The following is a 19,516-nucleotide window of genomic DNA, read 5'->3' as shown; positions in this document are numbered from 1 at the left end:
AGACCTTTCCAACGATACCCCACACTCTAGGGTTGAAGCGAAAAAAAAATTTCACCCCCACTTTACGTGTAGGGGAGGTACCCTAAAAAAATTAAATTTTTAGATTTTATTGTACGACTTTGTCGGCTTTATTGATTTATATATCCATGCCAAATTTCAGCTTTCTAGCACTAACGACCACGGAGCAAAGCCTCGGACAGACAGACAGACAGACAGACAGACATGGCGAAACTATAAGGGTTCCGTTTTATGCCATTTGGCTACGGAACCCTAAAAAGGAGATGAAAGTATGGGGATCAAGTTTTTTTTAAGTTAGGAACTTGAACCTTCGGGAAAAGATGTTAAATTAAAATAGAAGAAAAATTTCAGCGTTTTTGGAAATTCATCCCCTAAAAGGATTAAAAACGGGATGTAAGTTTGTAAGGGGAACGATTTGAGTTCAATTTTTGATTTGCTTTTGAAAATCCAGCCTCTAATAGGGTAAAAAAGGGGTTGAAAGTGTGTGTTCGGGAAATAAATCCACGCGGTCGAAGTCGGGGTCAACAGCCCGCATTGTATAAGACAATATGGTGTGTATTTGTTTCTTCCTAACACTAACGTAAGTATAGCTCTATGCGTCTAAACAGATTTAATTACCTACGAGCTTTTTAGGGTTCCGTAGCTAAAATGGCGAAAACGGTTTATAGTTTCGTCATGTCCTTTCGTCCGTAGGTATGTCACAGCAATTTATCTCAAAATCTATGTATAAAACTGGGTATATAGTTTTACCTATACTTATATTTGAATGGGATTTAGAAGAACACGGGTGTATTTTTGTGAGCCGCTACTAAGTTTAAAAATCGGCCAATAGCATGTCGGGCCATGCTAAGTGTAGAGTTTCGTAGTTACCATTCTATCATAATTTTTAAGAAAAAAAAACGAGGTCTATGAGGGAGACCGGTGAAAGAACGATTATTGTAGATTATGGATTTCATACAATGAAATTAAAAAGACAGCGTCCTACGCCTAATTATGTAGGAAAGGAGGTAACTTGTTTTTTTTTGTCACTGCACCCACCTTGACACATTTCAGATTTACCCTATGGTTGACTGGTAAGATACCCGCAATAGGGTATTCGACTGTATTTAAGGTAAATTATTTCACACCATGCATGAAATAAAGCACCAGATAATTATTAAAAAAACAAAATAGGATAGAAATATAAAACTGTGCCTTGAAAACCTAACTGCTTGACAAACATGCAAAGAGAATAAATTGCCAAACGTGAACTATGCACCGTTGAAGAGTTTCGTTCTGTTCATCATCAGCAGTTCCAAATGTCACTTCTAAAAATGTAAATACTTGATTTTCGATTGGAATCCCTAGTTTTCTAATGTTTTTTGTAGCTTATCATATTGTCAGCAAGGGCTGTAAGCAGTATAATATACCATATTCACTTCAAAGTTCACTGTCTTCGAGATATTTGGCATCAAAGTTGAACAATTTTAGGTCAAAAAACTGGTTTACTGGACATAACTTTTGTGTTAACTATAATTAGTTTAAAATTAAAATCACTGACCAGTTTTTAGAGACGAACCCAAATGTGTAGATTTCGTACATGTAAAATCTTTGCAAAATGCACAACAAGTATTAAAATAACCTTGTTCAGATCGTATTGCCAAACTTTTTACACTTGCAGCCTGTGGATCAACTGCACGAAAAAAGCCTATAGTGCGCTGCGCGTCCTCTACAATAACGCGTTCAGGATGCTGATGGGGCTGCCACGGTACTGCAGTGCGTCGGGGATGTTCGCGGAGGCATACACGGACGATTTTCATGCCATTATGCGCAAACGCGTTGCGTCCCTGATGCGTCGTGTTCGTGGTAGCCCCAACAGGCTCTTGAGCGCGGTCGCAGGGGCCCATGACTGCCCGATATTTGTCAACTGGGCGAAATCTCACGCGCCACATGCCAACTGCGAGAAGTAATTAGTTTAATATAATGTAATTGATAATTTTAATTTAATTTATTTGATAATTTTAATGTAGTTTAATTGATAATCTTGATTTAATGTAATGAATAATGTTAATTTAATTTATCCGGATTTTTAATTTAATTTAATTCATATTTTAAATATTTATATATTATATATATCGTTGTCTAAGTACCCTCAACACAAGCCTTATTGAGCTTACTGTGGGACTTAGTCAATTTGTGTAATAATGTCCTATAATATTTATTTATTTTTATTTTATTTTTTGTAATTTATATGTAAATATTTTGATTGTTTGTTGTTTTGTGTTTTTGTATTACCTATGGATCTTGTCCGAAATAAATGCTTTTTAATCTTTTTTTATTTTTTTATCACCCGCGCCAAAATTAGAAATATACCGCACAAACCCTCATTATGCAGCAATAAAATATTGTAATCACCTCCCCAATTATTTAAAAGCAGAGGAAAGGGTCACTACGTATACGTATGCCAAGAAGTTGAAATCGTTCCTTGCTGAAAAAGCATATTCAGTAACCGATTTTCTAACTGATAGTTTTATTAAGTAAGATAGTTTTGATCTTCTAAAATTGTAAAGCTAGTTTGTAGTTTTTTTTAATGCTTTATTTAAGCAAATGTTTGCCATACCCTATTAGATACTATTATTTTGTAACAACTTACTTTTTTACCATGGTGCAATAAACGATTATGATTATGATTATATGATTTAACTCTCCATCTAAAGGACTTTCACATGATAATCGTTTAGGCAGCCTTAGTCGTTCTCATAAAAAAATACTTAAAAAACCACAAATATGGTAGATTATTTTCCGCTACTGTACGTATTCCACCATGTTCGTGACTTCAAGCTTACACAACATTTTATCGTCAGGTGACAACCAAAACGAACTATATAAAAAATTACGGTTCACTATGTGAGTTTTGGTTGTCATCTATATTTCGATATACGAAATAAAACAACACACTTGATACCATCAGAATATGTTTATTATTTAATAGTTTGTTTATTACATTTTACAACTATGAAGTAAGTGCATTTTTTATGGAGTAGGTACCTACTGTAGAAATTGTAAAGATAATGTTCCCATAAAAATCTTAATTATTGTGAGAACAAAATAAAAGGAACATAATGTTAAAATTAAGCTTGCGTATCGGTAGCACTTACTTATGCTTAGATTTTTTCTTTTTCTTACTAGACTTCTTCTTATGCTTACGTTTCTTTTTCTTTTTCTTGTGGTCATCAGAATCGGAGTCAGAATCGCTATCACTGTCGCTAGCGGCTCGTTTCTTCTTTTTCTTGCTACTACGCTTCTTTTTCTTCTTACGTTTACGGGTATCTGAAGAGGATGATGACGATGTATCAGAGTCACTTGACGATTCACTTTCGGTATCAGGTTTCTTTTTAACGTTAGCTAAATCTAGTTTGATTGTTTCTTCTTCTAGTTTAGGTTTTTTCACTTCACTGGTTACAGTTTGTGACATCGACCGTTCGCGCTTTTTACCGACAGCATCATCTTTTCCTTCATGATCAGACTCTACTGTCTCGTCGTAATCAGGCTCAAAGTGTGCTTCGTCCAAGGTGGACTTCTTTCTCTCTCGTTCAGCAGTCGTTTTTACGGTACTAGACGTACCTTTCTCTTGACTGCGAGAATCGACACCTGGTTCAGACTTTATCTTTTTAGACTCCCTTCCACCTTTATCAATGTCTTTTCGTTTTTTATCACGATTTGGACTACGACTTGAAAATTTCTCTTGCAACCCCCTGGCGTCCGCTATCAGACGAGGCTTCTCCCCTTTTGATTCTATTCTGCTGACTGAATCCGGCTTTTTACTTCTATCTCTATCAACAGTTACTCTACGATACGGTTGTTCCTTTTTAGGTGTTTTAGACCGAGATTTTACTCGCTCTACTGTACTATGCACAACACGTGGTTCTCTCGATCTACGTATGTCATCCACTTTACCACCTAATCGTTCTTTTACAGACAATCTAGGTGGAGGAGTTTTCGATGTTCTCTTCTTGGTTTTATCGTTTATTTCTATAGATCTATGTACCGGATCTGCTACCGGAACGGTAATTTGAATATTATTCATGGAACCTTTCGCCTGTGCGGCATCGTCATATAGTTTGACTCTATCGCTACTTATTTTTTTTATTTCGATTGGTCTGAGGGAATGAATTGCCTTAGCAAATATGGCATTTTCAGCACGCTTCAGAACTTCTGAAGTTACTTTACCCGAATCCTCTTCATCGGGCGAGGTTATTTCACCCGGTTCTTTCCTTTCAGCATTGTCATCATCAACTTCCCATTTTGATAGCTCGGGTAGAGGCGCCAACATTTCCTTTTCGGTTGTACCTTCTATATCTGCTTTCAAATCTAATTCGTCTGCAGTAATTTGTAATTCAATTCCATCAAAAGGTTCTTCTTTGGGTCCTGGATCAACGTTACTCTCAGTAGCTTCCTCTTTACCGCCTTCCTTATCTTCAGTTTTAACGTAATTCTGTATTATTTCTTTATCTATTGCTTCTGCAGGTTCATCGCCATATAAATCATTTTGAGGTTCGTCTTTTACTACTCCCGTCGGAGAGTCAAGTTTTTCCTCTACCTTGTTTTCACCAAGTTCATTGTTTATCTTGTTGTTTTCATCGGCAACATTATCACTATCAACTTTATTTTGCTCGTCTACGGCGTCATCTATATTTTTAGATTTTTCAACTTCGTCTTCGTCTTTATCTTCCTTGTCCTCTTTTTTAACGATATCCCTGTCTTTTTTATCCTTTTTCTCTCGTTTTTTCTTTTTGTCTATTTCTTTTTCTCTCTCTTTTTCTCTCTTCTTTTTCTTTCTTTCCTTATCCCTTAATTTCTTTTCCTTTTCTTTGTGCTCTTTAGCTCTTTCGGAAGACGTTTTATCCCGAAGTCTCTCTTCTTTCTTATCTCGCTTTCCATCGCGGTCTCGATCACGAGAGCGACCTCTAGATTCGCTTCGCCGCTTATCGCGTGTGTCACGATTACGTTTAGGTGACCCACGAACTTTTTTCTCGGGTGTAGCTCTTTCATGATCACGTTCTCTCTCCTTTTCATATTCTCGGTTCCTTTCGTGATCACGAGGTCTATCACCACGAGACCGTTCTTCACGAGGTCGGTCTTCACGGAGTCTGTCTCTTTTCTCCATATCACGCGATCTTTCAGCGGGATCCCTAATATCCCCATAGCGTTCCCTATCACGACCATCTGGTTCTCTATGTCTATCCTGCTCAAAGTTAGGATTGCGTCTTGAAGGGCCTCTGTTACGAACCCCCGGTCTATAACCAGGACGCATTTCTCTTCCCGGATTGTTTTCATCTCTAAAACCATCACGGAAAGCTGGATCATGGTAAGTCGCAGGAGGTGGTTCTCTTGGGTCAACACTCGGCGGCCTGAACGGTACAGGACCTTCACGAAAACCATGTGGTGGATTGTCTCGAAAACCACCTTCCCTAAATGGAGCATTCCTAAAATTTTCCCTAAAGGGCGCCGGCGGTCCTCCTCTAAAACCAGGTTCACGGAATGGTGGGGCCTGGCCCACTTCACGGAAAGGTGGTCCGTCTCTGTACGGCATCGGGCCCTGGTCACGGTACGGTCCGGGGCCTCTATAGTTGTCACGGTATCGAGGTGGATCGCCTACGTGAACGGGAATTTCGTTTTGCGCAGGCGGCATCGGCATATCCCTGTACCCTGGGGGACCTTCTACAAAAGGTGCTCTGTAAGGATCTCGATAATTAGATGGCGGCATCCTCTCACGATCAATTGGTCCAGGTGGGGCATAAGGTGGTTTTTCGAAAGGCGAAGGCTCAAATCCAGGCACTGGAGGTTCAAGTCCAGGAGGTATGTCTTCAAAAGGCGGGCCGTCATATCGACCGCGATACCCTGGAGGCGGTTCCTGAATAGGAATACTCGATAATGGTGGAATGGGTTTTGGCCCCATGTTAGGATACATTGGCGGAGGGCCATTGTTTCTTGGTCCATATCTGAGAAAAAATAAGGCATATGAGATAAAACCCTTAAAATATAAAGGTGCTAACAAATTAGTTACCGATATTTTAAGAGGCGGATGGATAGTTTACATTAAAACAATTAACTTTAAATAGAAATATATAAAACTTTTCATGTGATTTTTTTGTTTTCATTTACCGAACAAAAAATTATTCAATCTAAAAATAATCATCATGTGCTAATCATTAATCATTTGTTTTGTTTGTGTGTGTCTTTTAAACATGTATTGTCTATTCGAACACGTCACAACTACATACAACAGGTGACTTACTTAAGTTTTTTACCTATAACACTTTCTGCTATGTCAACAATTGTTTGTCTTAAATGTCATAATCAACGTGTCTTTTCATTTATCAACGTGAAGTGGCCAGTTAAAATTTAGATAGAAGAGGTTCTAGAATGCGTTCAATGAGGTCTCATTTAATTATCTCATGAACAGGGTGTTTTTACGTAGCAATTTAGTTTTCCAATTTTCTCCAAAAATCATTATAAAACCTATAATATTTCCTGCTCCAGGCGCCGAGTAACTATCAGGAGTATAAATATTGGTAACTAATTTGTTAACCTTATATAAAATACGGTATGACCTCGCATCAGTGATTTCAAACTGCTCTCTTCGTCACTAATCAACGAATGAAAATTGCCTCACGAATCAAACCTACTGGTCTAATTGTTATATTACGACTATTATTTATTTATTATTTATTAACTTGAATATATATTTTTTAACTGAAACTCCCGTGCGCTCGTAGCTTTCATACCACGAAATACCTCGTAGCAATGCGTAGATACCATACTTTTGCCTTGAAAGGGTTAACGCGAACCTTAATTCTGAATTTTAAAAAAAAGCACCATGCACAATAAACGATGATCAACGTTAATAGTACATTATGATACAAGTGTGCTAAGTTGGTCATCACACGCGAGGTGATATTGTGCGCGCGAGCTGCAAGCGAGCGCGCAATAAGAAAGCCGATGTGTGTAATGGCCATAGCACACGCGTCTCATACGACGTTTTTCATCACACTTGCGAGGAAAAACAAAATTTATAAATTAAATTTATTTTGTCAAAACAATTAAAGTACCTACAATTTTCAAAATGGTGGCTTACAGTTTTAACATCGAATATTTGCACCAAAGCGAGCTGGGCTTGTAAGCACTTATTCACCAGTTCATTGAAGTAAGCTACCAACACGTTTTCCAAGAAAGACTGGGCGTTTTTGCTGATTTTCCATTTAACAAAAGTTTCATATGCCGCCAATTATTGGTAAAAAGCTATCGATCTCGGCTCTTGCCTCTATTAGTATTACTGGCAGCGTCAATTTTATATGTTCATCTTCAATGCTTGAAAATGACATTTTCGTAAACTAAAAACATGCAAAAGTATTCAACTTTTATAACAAATACGGAAAATGGCTGGCGCGTTATATTTTTTACGCACGATTCCAATGCGCGCGCAAGGCAAAGGCGCGAAAGAAATCGACAAAACAGCCAATTACAAAAATGTAAAAAAGCTAATATTTTCGTATTTCTATTCGACGGATGGAGATCAAATCGATAAAATGTTATGTTTATTCATTAATGAAATTTACGAGATAATTAATCTATAAATTATGTTTGGTGTGATAAAACCTCTTTGAACTAACATTTGAAACACCTAACAGTTGGTTAAAAAAAATGTATTACTCGAGCAAATTAAGAAGGCTCCGTTTCCATGCATATTATTAGCAATCAGTTACCTTCTTAACTCAGTCGGATAATATAATGAAAAAGCACGAGTGTTATAATATACTGAAAAAGCATAGTGCTGCTTATTTATAGCTTAGTGACTGACTAGGTATATTGAACAGTTAAATTCCAATTCGTGAAATAAAAATAGAGGAAGGTTTAGGTGTATAATTTGTTAAGGTTTTTTGTGTAGCCCGTGCGAAGCCGGGTTGCTAGTTTACCTACATTATAAATGTCAGAAAGTGTTTTGTGTCAGACCAAGCCAAGTTGGAAACGATTTTGATAGCCCAGCCTGTGCAAGTGTTAAGTAAACGTAATAATTTTATAGAAGTTTAACGTTTCAATTAACACTTGCACTGTCTGGGCTGTCAAAATCGCTGCCAACTTATCTTGGTCTGACTCTAATGGTTCCTTAATAACAATTACCTGTAACAAGTATAGAGTTATGTATTAGATTTGTTCACTATTTTAGTATTATAACTAGGCAAGTAGGTAGGCTACAAGCGTTTGATGGAAACACACACAATATGATTACCGAAACGATACAGAATAACAAATTAAATCGCGTATTTATGGCGCCCGACGAAGCTAAGGCTTGTCTTTGCTGATACGATACGGTGCAACCTGTCTTGTTATAATACCAAAATAGTGATCAAAATATACTACATAACTCTATATTTGTTTTAACTAGGTAGTTGTTATGATGGAACCAGTAAACACATTTTCTTATTGATGATATAAATGATTTAATGCTGAACCGCGTCAAGTAGATACATTATATGATTTGTAATTCATTCATTGGAATTATAACTGTTAAACGTAGCAACTATCAAAATCGACATGAGTATAATAAAAAAATATAGAAAGAAACCACTACGTCAGGGGGCGGGCACAGATGGGAATGCACCATTAGAGTGTAGCAGACACTTTTGGCACGTCGTTCTTGCTCCGCTACTATTGATGCTAACTGTACCCGCGGCGAGACATCAAACTTACCCGTTGTACAAGCCGGAACTAATTCGTCTGAAAATCATCTGCTTTGGGACTATCGTATGACATAATCGTAAAGCAAAAGGAGAGTTAACCCTTTAACCATTTGACATTCCTTTCTAGTCATTCGATTTCGAACCGTAATTCCTATAGTAGAGATGCGTTTTTGTTTTAAGTATGATGGCAAATATTTTGCCGCTACGAACTAAAAAAGGGTTAATATTTTGGCCGGTTCATATGTATGTTCACTTCTAATTATTAATCGTATGAATGTAAGTAAAGAGTTTTGTTCAATAATATAGCTTGATTATTACCGGCTACGATCATGTCATGCGCTTTTTCGTCGGAAACGGCTTCCTTGGTACGCAAATTTTAGAAACACACGCACAGAACGTTGGTAAGTACTTATGTACATGGTTTGTGACATGCAATAAATGATTATATTCTATACCTAAGGCCACTGTATGTACCTACATAAGTAGGTACTGTGAAATAACAGCCCTGTGCTTAAAAATCGTTGGCATCAGGCGGCATCAATATAAAAACGAAATGACGCATGGCGAACGTCAAAAACATTTACTTGAAACGAATCATTTAGTAGTAGTAAAACTCTTTATTGTGCAAAAATGAAAAAAAAAACACTCATCATTAGTACAAATTTGACGAATTAGTATACAATTTGACGATTTAAAAGTGCTTGTTGCTAGGCCTATTTGAAAAACCGGCCAAGAGCATGTCGGGCCACGCTCAGTGTAGGGTTCCGTAGTTACTCTTCCATCACAATAAGCTAAACTGGAGCTCAGGATGAAACGGTACCTTTCACCAGAGTTAAATAACTAGGCAAATTTGCATAATCAGTACCTAATTAAAGTAAGTCTTTTTACTATGAAGGAAAAACTTTTTGCGATAACTCGAAAACAGCTAAACTGATCATGTCCGCTATAGTTTTCATTTAATGTCTTTCTTAAGCTCTACTTCCACGATTTTTTTCATATTTTTTGGACCTATGGTTCAAAAGTTAGAGGGGGGGGACACATTTATTTTTTCTTTCGGAGCGATTATCTCCGAATATATTCAGTTTATCAAAAAATGTTTCTTGAAAACCCCTTAGTTTAGTTTAATTAGTTTTGAAAGACCTTTCCGGTATCGTTGGACCCCTTCACCTTCCCCACACTCTAGGGTTGAAGCGAAAAAAAAATTCACCCCCACTTTACGTGTAGGGGAGGTAAACTAAAAAAAATTAAATTTTTAGATTTTATTGTACGACTTTGTCGGCTTTATTGATTTATATATCCATGCCAAATTTCAGCTTTCTAGCACTAACGACCACGAAGCAAAGCCTCGGACAGACAGACAGACAGACAGACAGACGGACATGGAAACTATAAGGTTTCCTAGTTGACTACGGAACCCTAATAAAGAATATATTGACTTTGACTTCAAAGGAAAACTTATCCCTTGTCAGGCCATGCTCAGTGTAGTTTTCCGTGGTTTAGTAACGTTGCCCGTCTGTCAGAATAGATAGACTTAAAATGGGGATTTTTGTTTGTAATACGGGCATAACTAGCAAACTGCAGTATCTTCGCAACACTTACGTCTGAATTTTTGCAAAAACTCAAAAACGGCTTAACCGATCATGTTCGAAATATTTTTTATTGGAAGTTTTTATTAAGTTTACTTTCATTATACTTATTTATTTTATTCATATTTTTGTAAACACGATTCAATATTTGAGGGAGAGGAGGACGCATTTTTCTTTTCGTTTCAGATAGATTATTTCCGAAAATATTTATTGCATTACCACAAAATAGTTTTTGAAGACCCCTATTAATACACAAAAATACAATTCCACATCACATGTAGGGGAGACAATCTATTTTTAGTTTTTATTTTCGAGACGGACAGTTCCTTATTGACTACGAAAGTACGCAACCCTAAAAAATAGTTTGGAACGCCCCTATTCTTTCCCTTTGACCGCCAAAGACGTCATTTCCCGCGCGCGGCTACAGCTCAATATCGACCTTAGTGCATTCGTACAAGGTCCACGATGACGCGATGCGCACGATAAGCGTGGCGTTCAAAGGGTTAAAAGGCTCATCCAACGACAACCCGCACCACAGTATTGAATTAAAAATATGCATAAAGACTTTATAGTTCGTGTCATCCACAATGTCGTCGATTTGTCAAATCTAACCTTTAAGAGGCAACAGAGTGGTAGGTAATTTCTCCATACAAACGTCCTCGACTGTTTCCTCCATGGGTTTTGAAGCTAGACCAATTATTTTTTCAACACAGATTATTATTATTACCATCTGTGTCGGAATGTTTTGCTTTTTTGATATTTTTATTTCTAAGTGCACTTCAAATATTCGCAAAAAACGGCCTAATTTACTAGGCAGCAAAGAGAAGCATGGTATTCAAAACTGAAAAAAAAAATTAATTACCATTTAGATCTCAAAATTTCGTTACATGTGGTTAAGTTTTGGAGGAGGAAATAGTCGAGTACGAATCATCGTTTTTTGAGAATTTTACGAGGGAGTTCTCGCCTAACCTGGCGTTGTCCTTATCGCACAAGTTTTAGGAGCCGCTTCCATTAGTGATATTAGCTCCCGTATCCTCTTAATAATATGACATTACGAGTCGAGGGACGCGTCGTCGTAATTGACACGATCTATACACGATAAAATCCGACCATGCATGATAAGTTAAATCTTTTAAATTAATGTGCATTTTTAAGCAGCACTTTTTTAATAATTTGTAAATATCAAACTACATACTAAAATTACAAACATAACGTAACGCCTGTGACTGTGATCAATATATACTCCACAGTACCTAAATTGTTTTTTCTAAAGTCTTCTGACAGTCTTTACCAAGTTTCCTGTTAAAAACATTTTTTCTACTCTTAATTGGATAATGCAAATTACACCTCATTATAATATATATTATACATTGCCTTTTCGCAATAAATAAGATTTTTCTAACTGTCTGTAGATTGAGGTAGTTCGTTAGTGTTTTTAATGTGGTATGTTTGCCTTATTTCACAGATTTCAGCGCTTGAAGTAGCTAGTATGTCTATCTCAAGTAGAAAAAAGTTTCGAAAAGTATTTTTACCACACCAGTTCGTGTTCGGAAAAAATCTTGATTGTTCAAAAACTGATGAGAAAGTTTCATTTTATCCACACGAGTGGCAAAGTAATTTGATGCACATTTTGAGTTCGTTTCCTTATACGGTACGTAAAGGGACTGGTATCTCGCAGGCGTTTTTTTTTTTCTGAATATAAATTCCTTAGGGCACGAATTCAACTAGCAGTTAGCCGGTTTTCACTATTCCAATAATGTTGTTCCCGATGCTGTTATATTCTTTTCTCAAACATGCAATGAAATATTGATGTTATGTTCCTTATAATAGGCTGCGAAGTATGACGTTTCAGGTGCGGCTAGGACAAGAGGTAATTAATGGAATTTCATACAAATCTTGCAGGCCTAGGCCGAAAAACTCCATTCCACATACATTTGTGGCACAGGCATCATGACATTCAGCCACTATGCGTATTAAAAAAAAAACAATAAACTATTTGGTATGTACTTAGTGCAGTTTTATTTACATAATAAATTCACATGAACATAACAAATAACACATTATTTTCAATTTTTTTCTGAACTATACACATACACATTGAAATATTAATATTTCATCTAAATATTAGGTAGCGGTAAAAATGTCTACTCAAACGTGTCTCTAACCGTATAGAAAAAAAAGATTTGGCGGGAAACTTGATAATTTTTCGCTGTAATTCTGTTTTATTGGATTTAATTTTGTTGTTTGTAATCTTGTTTTGTTATATCAGTTCGGACGAAACTACCAACGAAGAAATGATTATTGATTGCACTGGGGTGAATTAAGAGCCGAAGCAGAATTGGCTACACAGAAAATGCTGCCGGCAAAATCAAGGCGAAATATATGGTTACTTATGACAATTTTATAAATTGTAAAACTCTCGAATCTACATATCTAGCGACAAGTACCTATTGCTATTGAGTTCTGATTGATTATTGAGATTGAGAAGAGGTTATAATTTCATTTTGTTTGCAACAAATTAAAATTCTAAAGGTTCGTTCAGAAACGTGCTTTCGTACTTTTTTGAAGTAACATGATAATAAATATAAATGTATGAAGTATTTGTTTTCTATTAAAACCGACTTAAAATAGAGCGAAATAGTAATACACACACGTTAGTTTTAGTTTTGTCTTGTTTACTTATAATTTCTTTAAAAATAAAACTTTGTTTTTTATGTTATTTCATTGCATGTTTGAGAACTATACATACATACCTCGGCGGGAAATATGGGGTTGCCCGCCTCAGACCTATCCAGCCTCGCTTCGCTTGGCCGGCAACCCCTTTTGTCCCGGCCTCTGTAGTAATGTACTATTTATCATGCTCTAATTTTGACTCGGCTGGAATGACACTGAGGTCCAACCGAGCAGTTTTTAATACTTATACGTAGTCAGGCGGGCCGTATGCTTGTTTGCCACCGACGTAGTATTAAAATGTTAAAGGTAAAGCTAAGGTGTAGTTTTTGATGCAACTTACAGAATTTTAATAATAATTACACAACTTTATTAGTTGGACACGGTTTTAGTCTACCCAATTATTGTATAATTAAAGTGGAGATGGTCATTGTCCTTAAGTAAGTAGTCATTGGATAGGTCTTACAAGACGAACAAAGGTTTGGGGAAAAACATTTTTGGTAAATTTTTATTTACTAGAAATTATCGCTCCGAAAGTTGTAAATATGTCTCCCACCACACCCTCTGACTTTTTAACAGTGGGTCCAAGCAGTTTTTAATACATATATGTAAACAAAACGGTATTTCAAAACTTAATAACCATTTTTAATGAAATTTTTTTTTAACAATACAGATAAAGCCTCAAATTTGGAAGACATCTTTCTTAAGAGAAATACGTAAGTGCTGCGAATACTTCTTTTGCTTGTTATGTACATAGTGTCTGCAAAAATCAATCCTCTCTCAAGTCTGCCTATTGTGACAGACGAGCAACTAAAAACCCCTACACCGAGCATAACTCATCATGGATGGATCATCAAACCGGAAGTTGTGGGTTGGAACTCCAGCTCACACAAGAGTTTCTCGAAACTTATACCTCTATACCAGACAAGTCTTCCTCACAATCCCCAATAATGTTTGTCCTAAAATTATTTGCTCTAACCGTTCAGACCTAATGGGTATTTGTACTAATGCTCAATAGTCACCACTATGGATCTAATAACTCGCTAGTAATAAATGTTATAGTCATAATAATAACTATAGTTAATTCAAGTTAACATCTAGAAGAGCACAGAGTTATTGATTCTAAACTTTCCCTTTCTTTTTCGATATTTTATTTAGAACTAAGTTTGGGAGCGTATAATTGAGAAAAGTAGATTGTGTCACAAGGGAGCAAAATGAAATATTTACGGCGAGGGCGTAATTTAATCTTAGCAAGGGTTCTACAATTGAATCCCGAGCGTAGCGAGATATTCTAAAATAAAAACCTGAGCGTAGTGAGGGATAGAAGTGTTAACACCCAAGGTGGACATAATTTTGCTACCATGTGACACATACTGCTTTTCACATCACCTATGAGGAAATTATTATGTTCCAAAACATTATTAAAGCTAAAAAAAAATTATTATAAAATAAAATTAAAATAAATTAAAATTGAGTAAAATATTTGATACTACTAACTATCCTGCTAGGGGGTGCATATTGGGTTGAATAAAAGTTTAAGTCATATCTTTGATACGCATAACAACTTGTGTCATAATCATCAGTGCGCATTCAAATGAAAAGTCATATTATATTGTGTCATCCATTTTTAGCCATAATATTTGATGACATACATTATCAGTTGTCAGTTGTCATATATTTTTTGTGCATACCTAATGAATCTAACCTAAAATTTTATGCCAATTAAATTTATGACTATTGAAAATTATGAAAAAAACCCTGTTATGCTCAGGAATAATTCTGACTAAAGATTTTTATGACTTACAATTTTATGCATAGTGTTATGACAATCAAAAATATGACAGAAGTCGTTATGCGACCAGAGGGAGTCCCATTTAAGAATTGTTTCGCTTAATTTTGTTTTTTCTAACTCAGGGGGTAAGAATATTTCAAATTCGAGTCTTTAATTCACGTCAGCCTGCGGCTGTCGTGAATCTAAAGCCTCGTTTGAAATATTTCACTCACCTCCCTCGTTGCACAATGTACTGTTATTTGTAGCTATAAAAAACATCTACTTACAGGATGCGTAGCTAATGTGCCATTTCGTTAACGCTCCATAGCGAACGAAACGCAACTGTCACTGTCGCAGGAATATGGAAGAGTGGTTAAAGTGATGAAACGCTAAGCTACGGAGTGTTAAGGATTGGTACGTACGCTAAGCAGGCTAGCCTGAAGTAAAAGTAAAAAAAATATTACCTGCAATTAGTAGATTAAAGATCATAAATCATAATAATAGGGGTACAGTCAGCATTAAAAGTAGTTCTATATGTAGACCAATTTAGACGGTAAAAGATATAGTTTTGAAGGTGATTTTTAGAGAATTGTCTATATTTGGAAGTTATCCGGAATATCAGATATTTTGGCGCGTTGTTTCATCTGCTACTTTTGATGCTGACTGTACCTACTATTGATAGTTCCTGAATTGTCAAAAACTTAATCGCTCTTTCAATTGAAATACATTTTCTGTACAACTGAACCAACTGGAAAACCAGTCTTCGTCAGGCACTTTAGATGCGTAGGTTTTGCGTCGTATTTTTTATAGTGGTTGAGAGGTTTCGATTATTTTACTTCTAATTTGGATTTAAACACTGTACAGGATGAAATCCGGCCATGCATGATATTGATATGGTAAACCTTTTAAATGAATGTGTAATTTCAAACAGTACTTTTTTTAAATAGTTTGTGGATATCAAATTTCATAATAAAAATAGAATGTCTGCGACATTTAGTACCATTATTCCTTCGCACAGATCGTGTCATTCACGACGACGCGTGCCTTGACTCGTAATATCATGTTATAATAGGTTAGATTTAACAACTCTGCGCGTCATCGTGGATGACACGAACTGTAACTATATTTTTCTTATTCTTAATTGGATAATCCAAATTATATCTTAGTCTTATTACATTGTCTTTTCACAAAGGCTAACATTTTTCTAATTGACTTCAGATTGAGGGAGTTCGGTGCTGTTTTAACTTTGATAAATTTGCCTTTTTGACAGAAAAATGGCTTCCATATAAAAACAACTTTTAGTGCAGAATTATGCAGCTAACTTCACACTAAAAGCCCGGCTTAATTCGCCGTATAAGATTGCTATACATACCAACAAATAGTTACATTCGTTATATGGCAGTTTTTAGGCTAGAGGGCCTAGAGCGGGACGAAAAAGTAGCCCGGTTGCAAGCCGACGAGTGCGAGCAGGATCAGGATAGATTTCTTTCGCGTGGACGAGGCGCCACGGCAAAAATTTGCAACACGCTCGCGCCGCGGTGGCTTGAATTCAATAATACGAGTTCTTTTGGCGCGTGGTTTAAAATTAATCTATATTGATCTTATCACTACGTAATTTCGGTAAGGCAACTAAGGCAAGCCCGGCTTTTGGGCTTGTATGGAAGTACCGCCACTGTTTCTGGGTAGTTTGCCCTTCGGGCATCTGAGGGCCTACCGCGAACCACGTTCGACGTGTTGCATCTCTGTCGCACTTGCAAATTCGTACGAAAGTGTGACAGGGAGGCAACACGTCGAACGTGGTTCGCGTTAGGCCCTCTGAAGCTACCTAACGAACCTAACCTACCTATTGACTAATTGTGACTTCCCTGAAAACATTACACTTGGGTGTAGATCGAGCTACTCACGGGAAATTAGGCGTATCGCGAAATGGACAAACAGCTACTTAGGCTTACTGCGTTTGGGACATATTGCGAAATAGGTAATATAAGTAATAGGTCAATAGCGATTTAGACGAATAGCGAATTTCAAATGAAGTTTTATCATAACGCGAATTAGTCGGACTGCGTTTTAAGCAGATCTGGGGGCCTACCGCGAAAACCGAAATTCGCAAATTGCGGGATCTTTCTCTTTTACTCTCTCTGAGACGTAATTAGAGTGACAGAGAAAAATGCCCGCAATACAATACATGTTGTACCCAAATGTAATACCTAGTTGTTGTATGGCAATGATATCTAAGCGTGTTATTGAAAGGTACCTACCCTACATTTGAAGGGTATTAAGCTGAAGTACAGACTTGTCCGAGAACAAAACGCGGGTGACGGAATTATGCTCGAATAAAGTAGGTTCATACAAATAAACAATTGTACCTATTTTACTAATGTGACACTAATTTTAACTCCCTTTTGTGAAGTATTATTTTTACAATCCAGCCGCGTACCTTATCGCGTCTAACGACAATCCCGAAGTAAGCAAGTAGTAAATAAAGTCGGAATCTAAATTTTAAACTAATTATATTACATTTTGATCAGTATAAAACAAGCGTTAAAGTTATGGCTAACTTTTTTTATTAAAAGCTTTGTATTACATTTTATCAGTCAAAACTTTTGCGATAGAACTTATGATCTGACTAAGTATAATCGTATAACATTTCAGTAATTGAACTATTTGAGTTACATTGTTTCAAAACTTATGACCATACTAAGTAATGTGGGAGCTCCATAAATAATAATTGTAGGATATCAGCAGATTCAGATAACTTAAATGAAGAATGATGATGCTGCAGAAGATGTGACGAATACAGAATGACACGAAATATGAAATAAACGAAAAACGAATGCGACGAACGATGATGATGCCAATCATACATTACCTACTCATTATGATCTAATGAATCTATCAACTATTTCATACTAACCTAGCCGGACGATGACGTCGCATAGTGGTATTGTTATGGTTTCTTCGACGGCAATAAGCAGTTTTGATCTGATTATAGATAGATGTCTTCAGATATTATTTTTTGTTTGTGGCAATTACAACGCTACAATAACGGGTAATACTAATGCCTGAACAAGTAATATTTTGGTACTGACAGGTAAAAGGCCTAACAAAAAAAAAAGATTCGCTGGAGAAATCACACAATAGTTAACCATTTACAAATATAACAATAATATTATATACAAATAAACCTTACATTCTAACTTAACAATAAGCTATACAAATAAAACTCGAGCTTTAAAATGTAAATAGTTTATTAAGTTTTCATCACAGTTAATAATATCACAATCATGTAAGCAGATTTATATTATACATTATACTTATACTATTGTGTATTTACAAAGTATTTACAAAATATTGCAAGCTAACCATAACGCGCTTACACCAGGCAAAAGGGCTCGGCAAGATTTGAAAGCCTCCCGAGATCTAAAATATAAGGTTTAGAATTTCTATAATTAAATGAGTAGGTACGCGGGCTTTTAGGAATATTTAACAAGCAGAGAATAAAATATTGCATACCGCATGACGATAGGAGCAACTGATCTACATCTGCGTTGTTATTAACCCTTTGGCCGCCGTTGTGCGGTATACAAGACAACGACAGTACGATTCACTCGCGCCGTCGTCTTGTATACAAGACAAAGTTTCAACCGCTTACTAAATGGTAAAATAATAGAAATTGGAAACTCTTTTGTACTCATGTCAATTTGTTGACCCTTTGTTTTTTCATACATTTACTTTTTAAGCAGCTATATGAATCCATTGTTTCATAATAAAGGATTTAAAAAATATGCTTATAATTTCTACGTTTTTCGGTGTCACTGTCGCCGTAGGCATGTATAAAAGACAGCTAGGGATGGGAAAGTTCAATCGATGTGCAATTTTTTTAAATAAATATGATTTCACGAATCTGGTTTTATTTAATCGTTCAAATATTTAATCGCCAATTATTGTCATTGTTGGTATATGTATGTCGAGAGAGAGAGAGAGAGGCATAGTTATAGATAAAGTTTAGGCAGCTTCTTCAGTAAATGAGTCAGACAAGTAAATCGACCATTTCGGTTTATTTGCCGAATAAATTATTGACCGCAGCGACAGCGGAGGTCTACATTTTAACTCGATTTGCTTTTTGTATGTCCGGATGTTCTCGCAATTTTCAACCGATTCTCGTGAAAATTTGTAACCAGATTCTATGATGAACCAATTTTTTTTGTCGATCCAGTTTTTGGAAATTATGTAAAATGCGGAAATTAGTAGATTAATGTTTACCGAATGTTAATATGTTATGTATTTTATATTCCATTAATAAATGACTGATTAAATATTACTGTTTTTTATTCTTTGAAATAATTCAATCCACCTGTTATTTTTCTCCGAAAACGCTCCGGTAAGTATGTAAATTTACACACGATGCGCGTCTCTAATCTTACGTTTATAAAGTTTACGTACCGGCAAGCGCTTATGCCGTTGACCCAGACGCTATTATTACTTAGCTCGTGCGTAAACCAGTATTTGTCAGTCTGAACTAAAGACGAGCCATGCGCGCCGTTGGCATGTATAAAAGACTACTCGTACAGACTAATGCGGGGATATTACTTCATGAATCGATAATGTTTAGCGGTTGTTTTTCATGATAAAGTCCTTTATTTTCAACATTTGCTTGTATAGTAAATCTATTTAGTTTAGAATTTTTGAGAGAAATCAAAGTTTGGAAATAAATAAGCCAAATTGAGAAGAATTCCACCATTAATTATAAA

The 19,516-nt window shown here is 36.1% G+C and overlaps 1 protein-coding gene across 4 annotated transcripts in view; it reads right to left on the bottom strand.

The window, feature by feature from the left end:
* Positions 1-2,955: 2,955 nt before the first annotated feature.
* The window catches only part of LOC133522214 (E3 ubiquitin-protein ligase RBBP6), a 48,901-nt gene continuing 32,340 nt past the window's right edge, over positions 2,956-19,516 (bottom strand). For all 4 annotated transcript variants that reach the window (XM_061857457.1, XM_061857458.1, XM_061857459.1 and 1 more), the window contains one exon: positions 2,956-5,999. In XM_061857457.1, the coding sequence (XP_061713441.1) occupies positions 3,152-5,999 (2,848 nt within the window). In that variant the 3' untranslated portion in view covers positions 2,956-3,151. The remainder of the gene's footprint in view (positions 6,000-19,516) is intronic.

Source organism: Cydia pomonella, chromosome 10 (genome assembly GCF_033807575.1).
Source record: "Cydia pomonella isolate Wapato2018A chromosome 10, ilCydPomo1, whole genome shotgun sequence".
Classification (NCBI taxonomy): domain Eukaryota; kingdom Metazoa; phylum Arthropoda; class Insecta; order Lepidoptera; family Tortricidae; genus Cydia; species Cydia pomonella.
The sequence above is the reverse complement of the archived record's forward strand: the minus strand, read 5'-3'. Positions and strand labels throughout refer to the sequence as shown.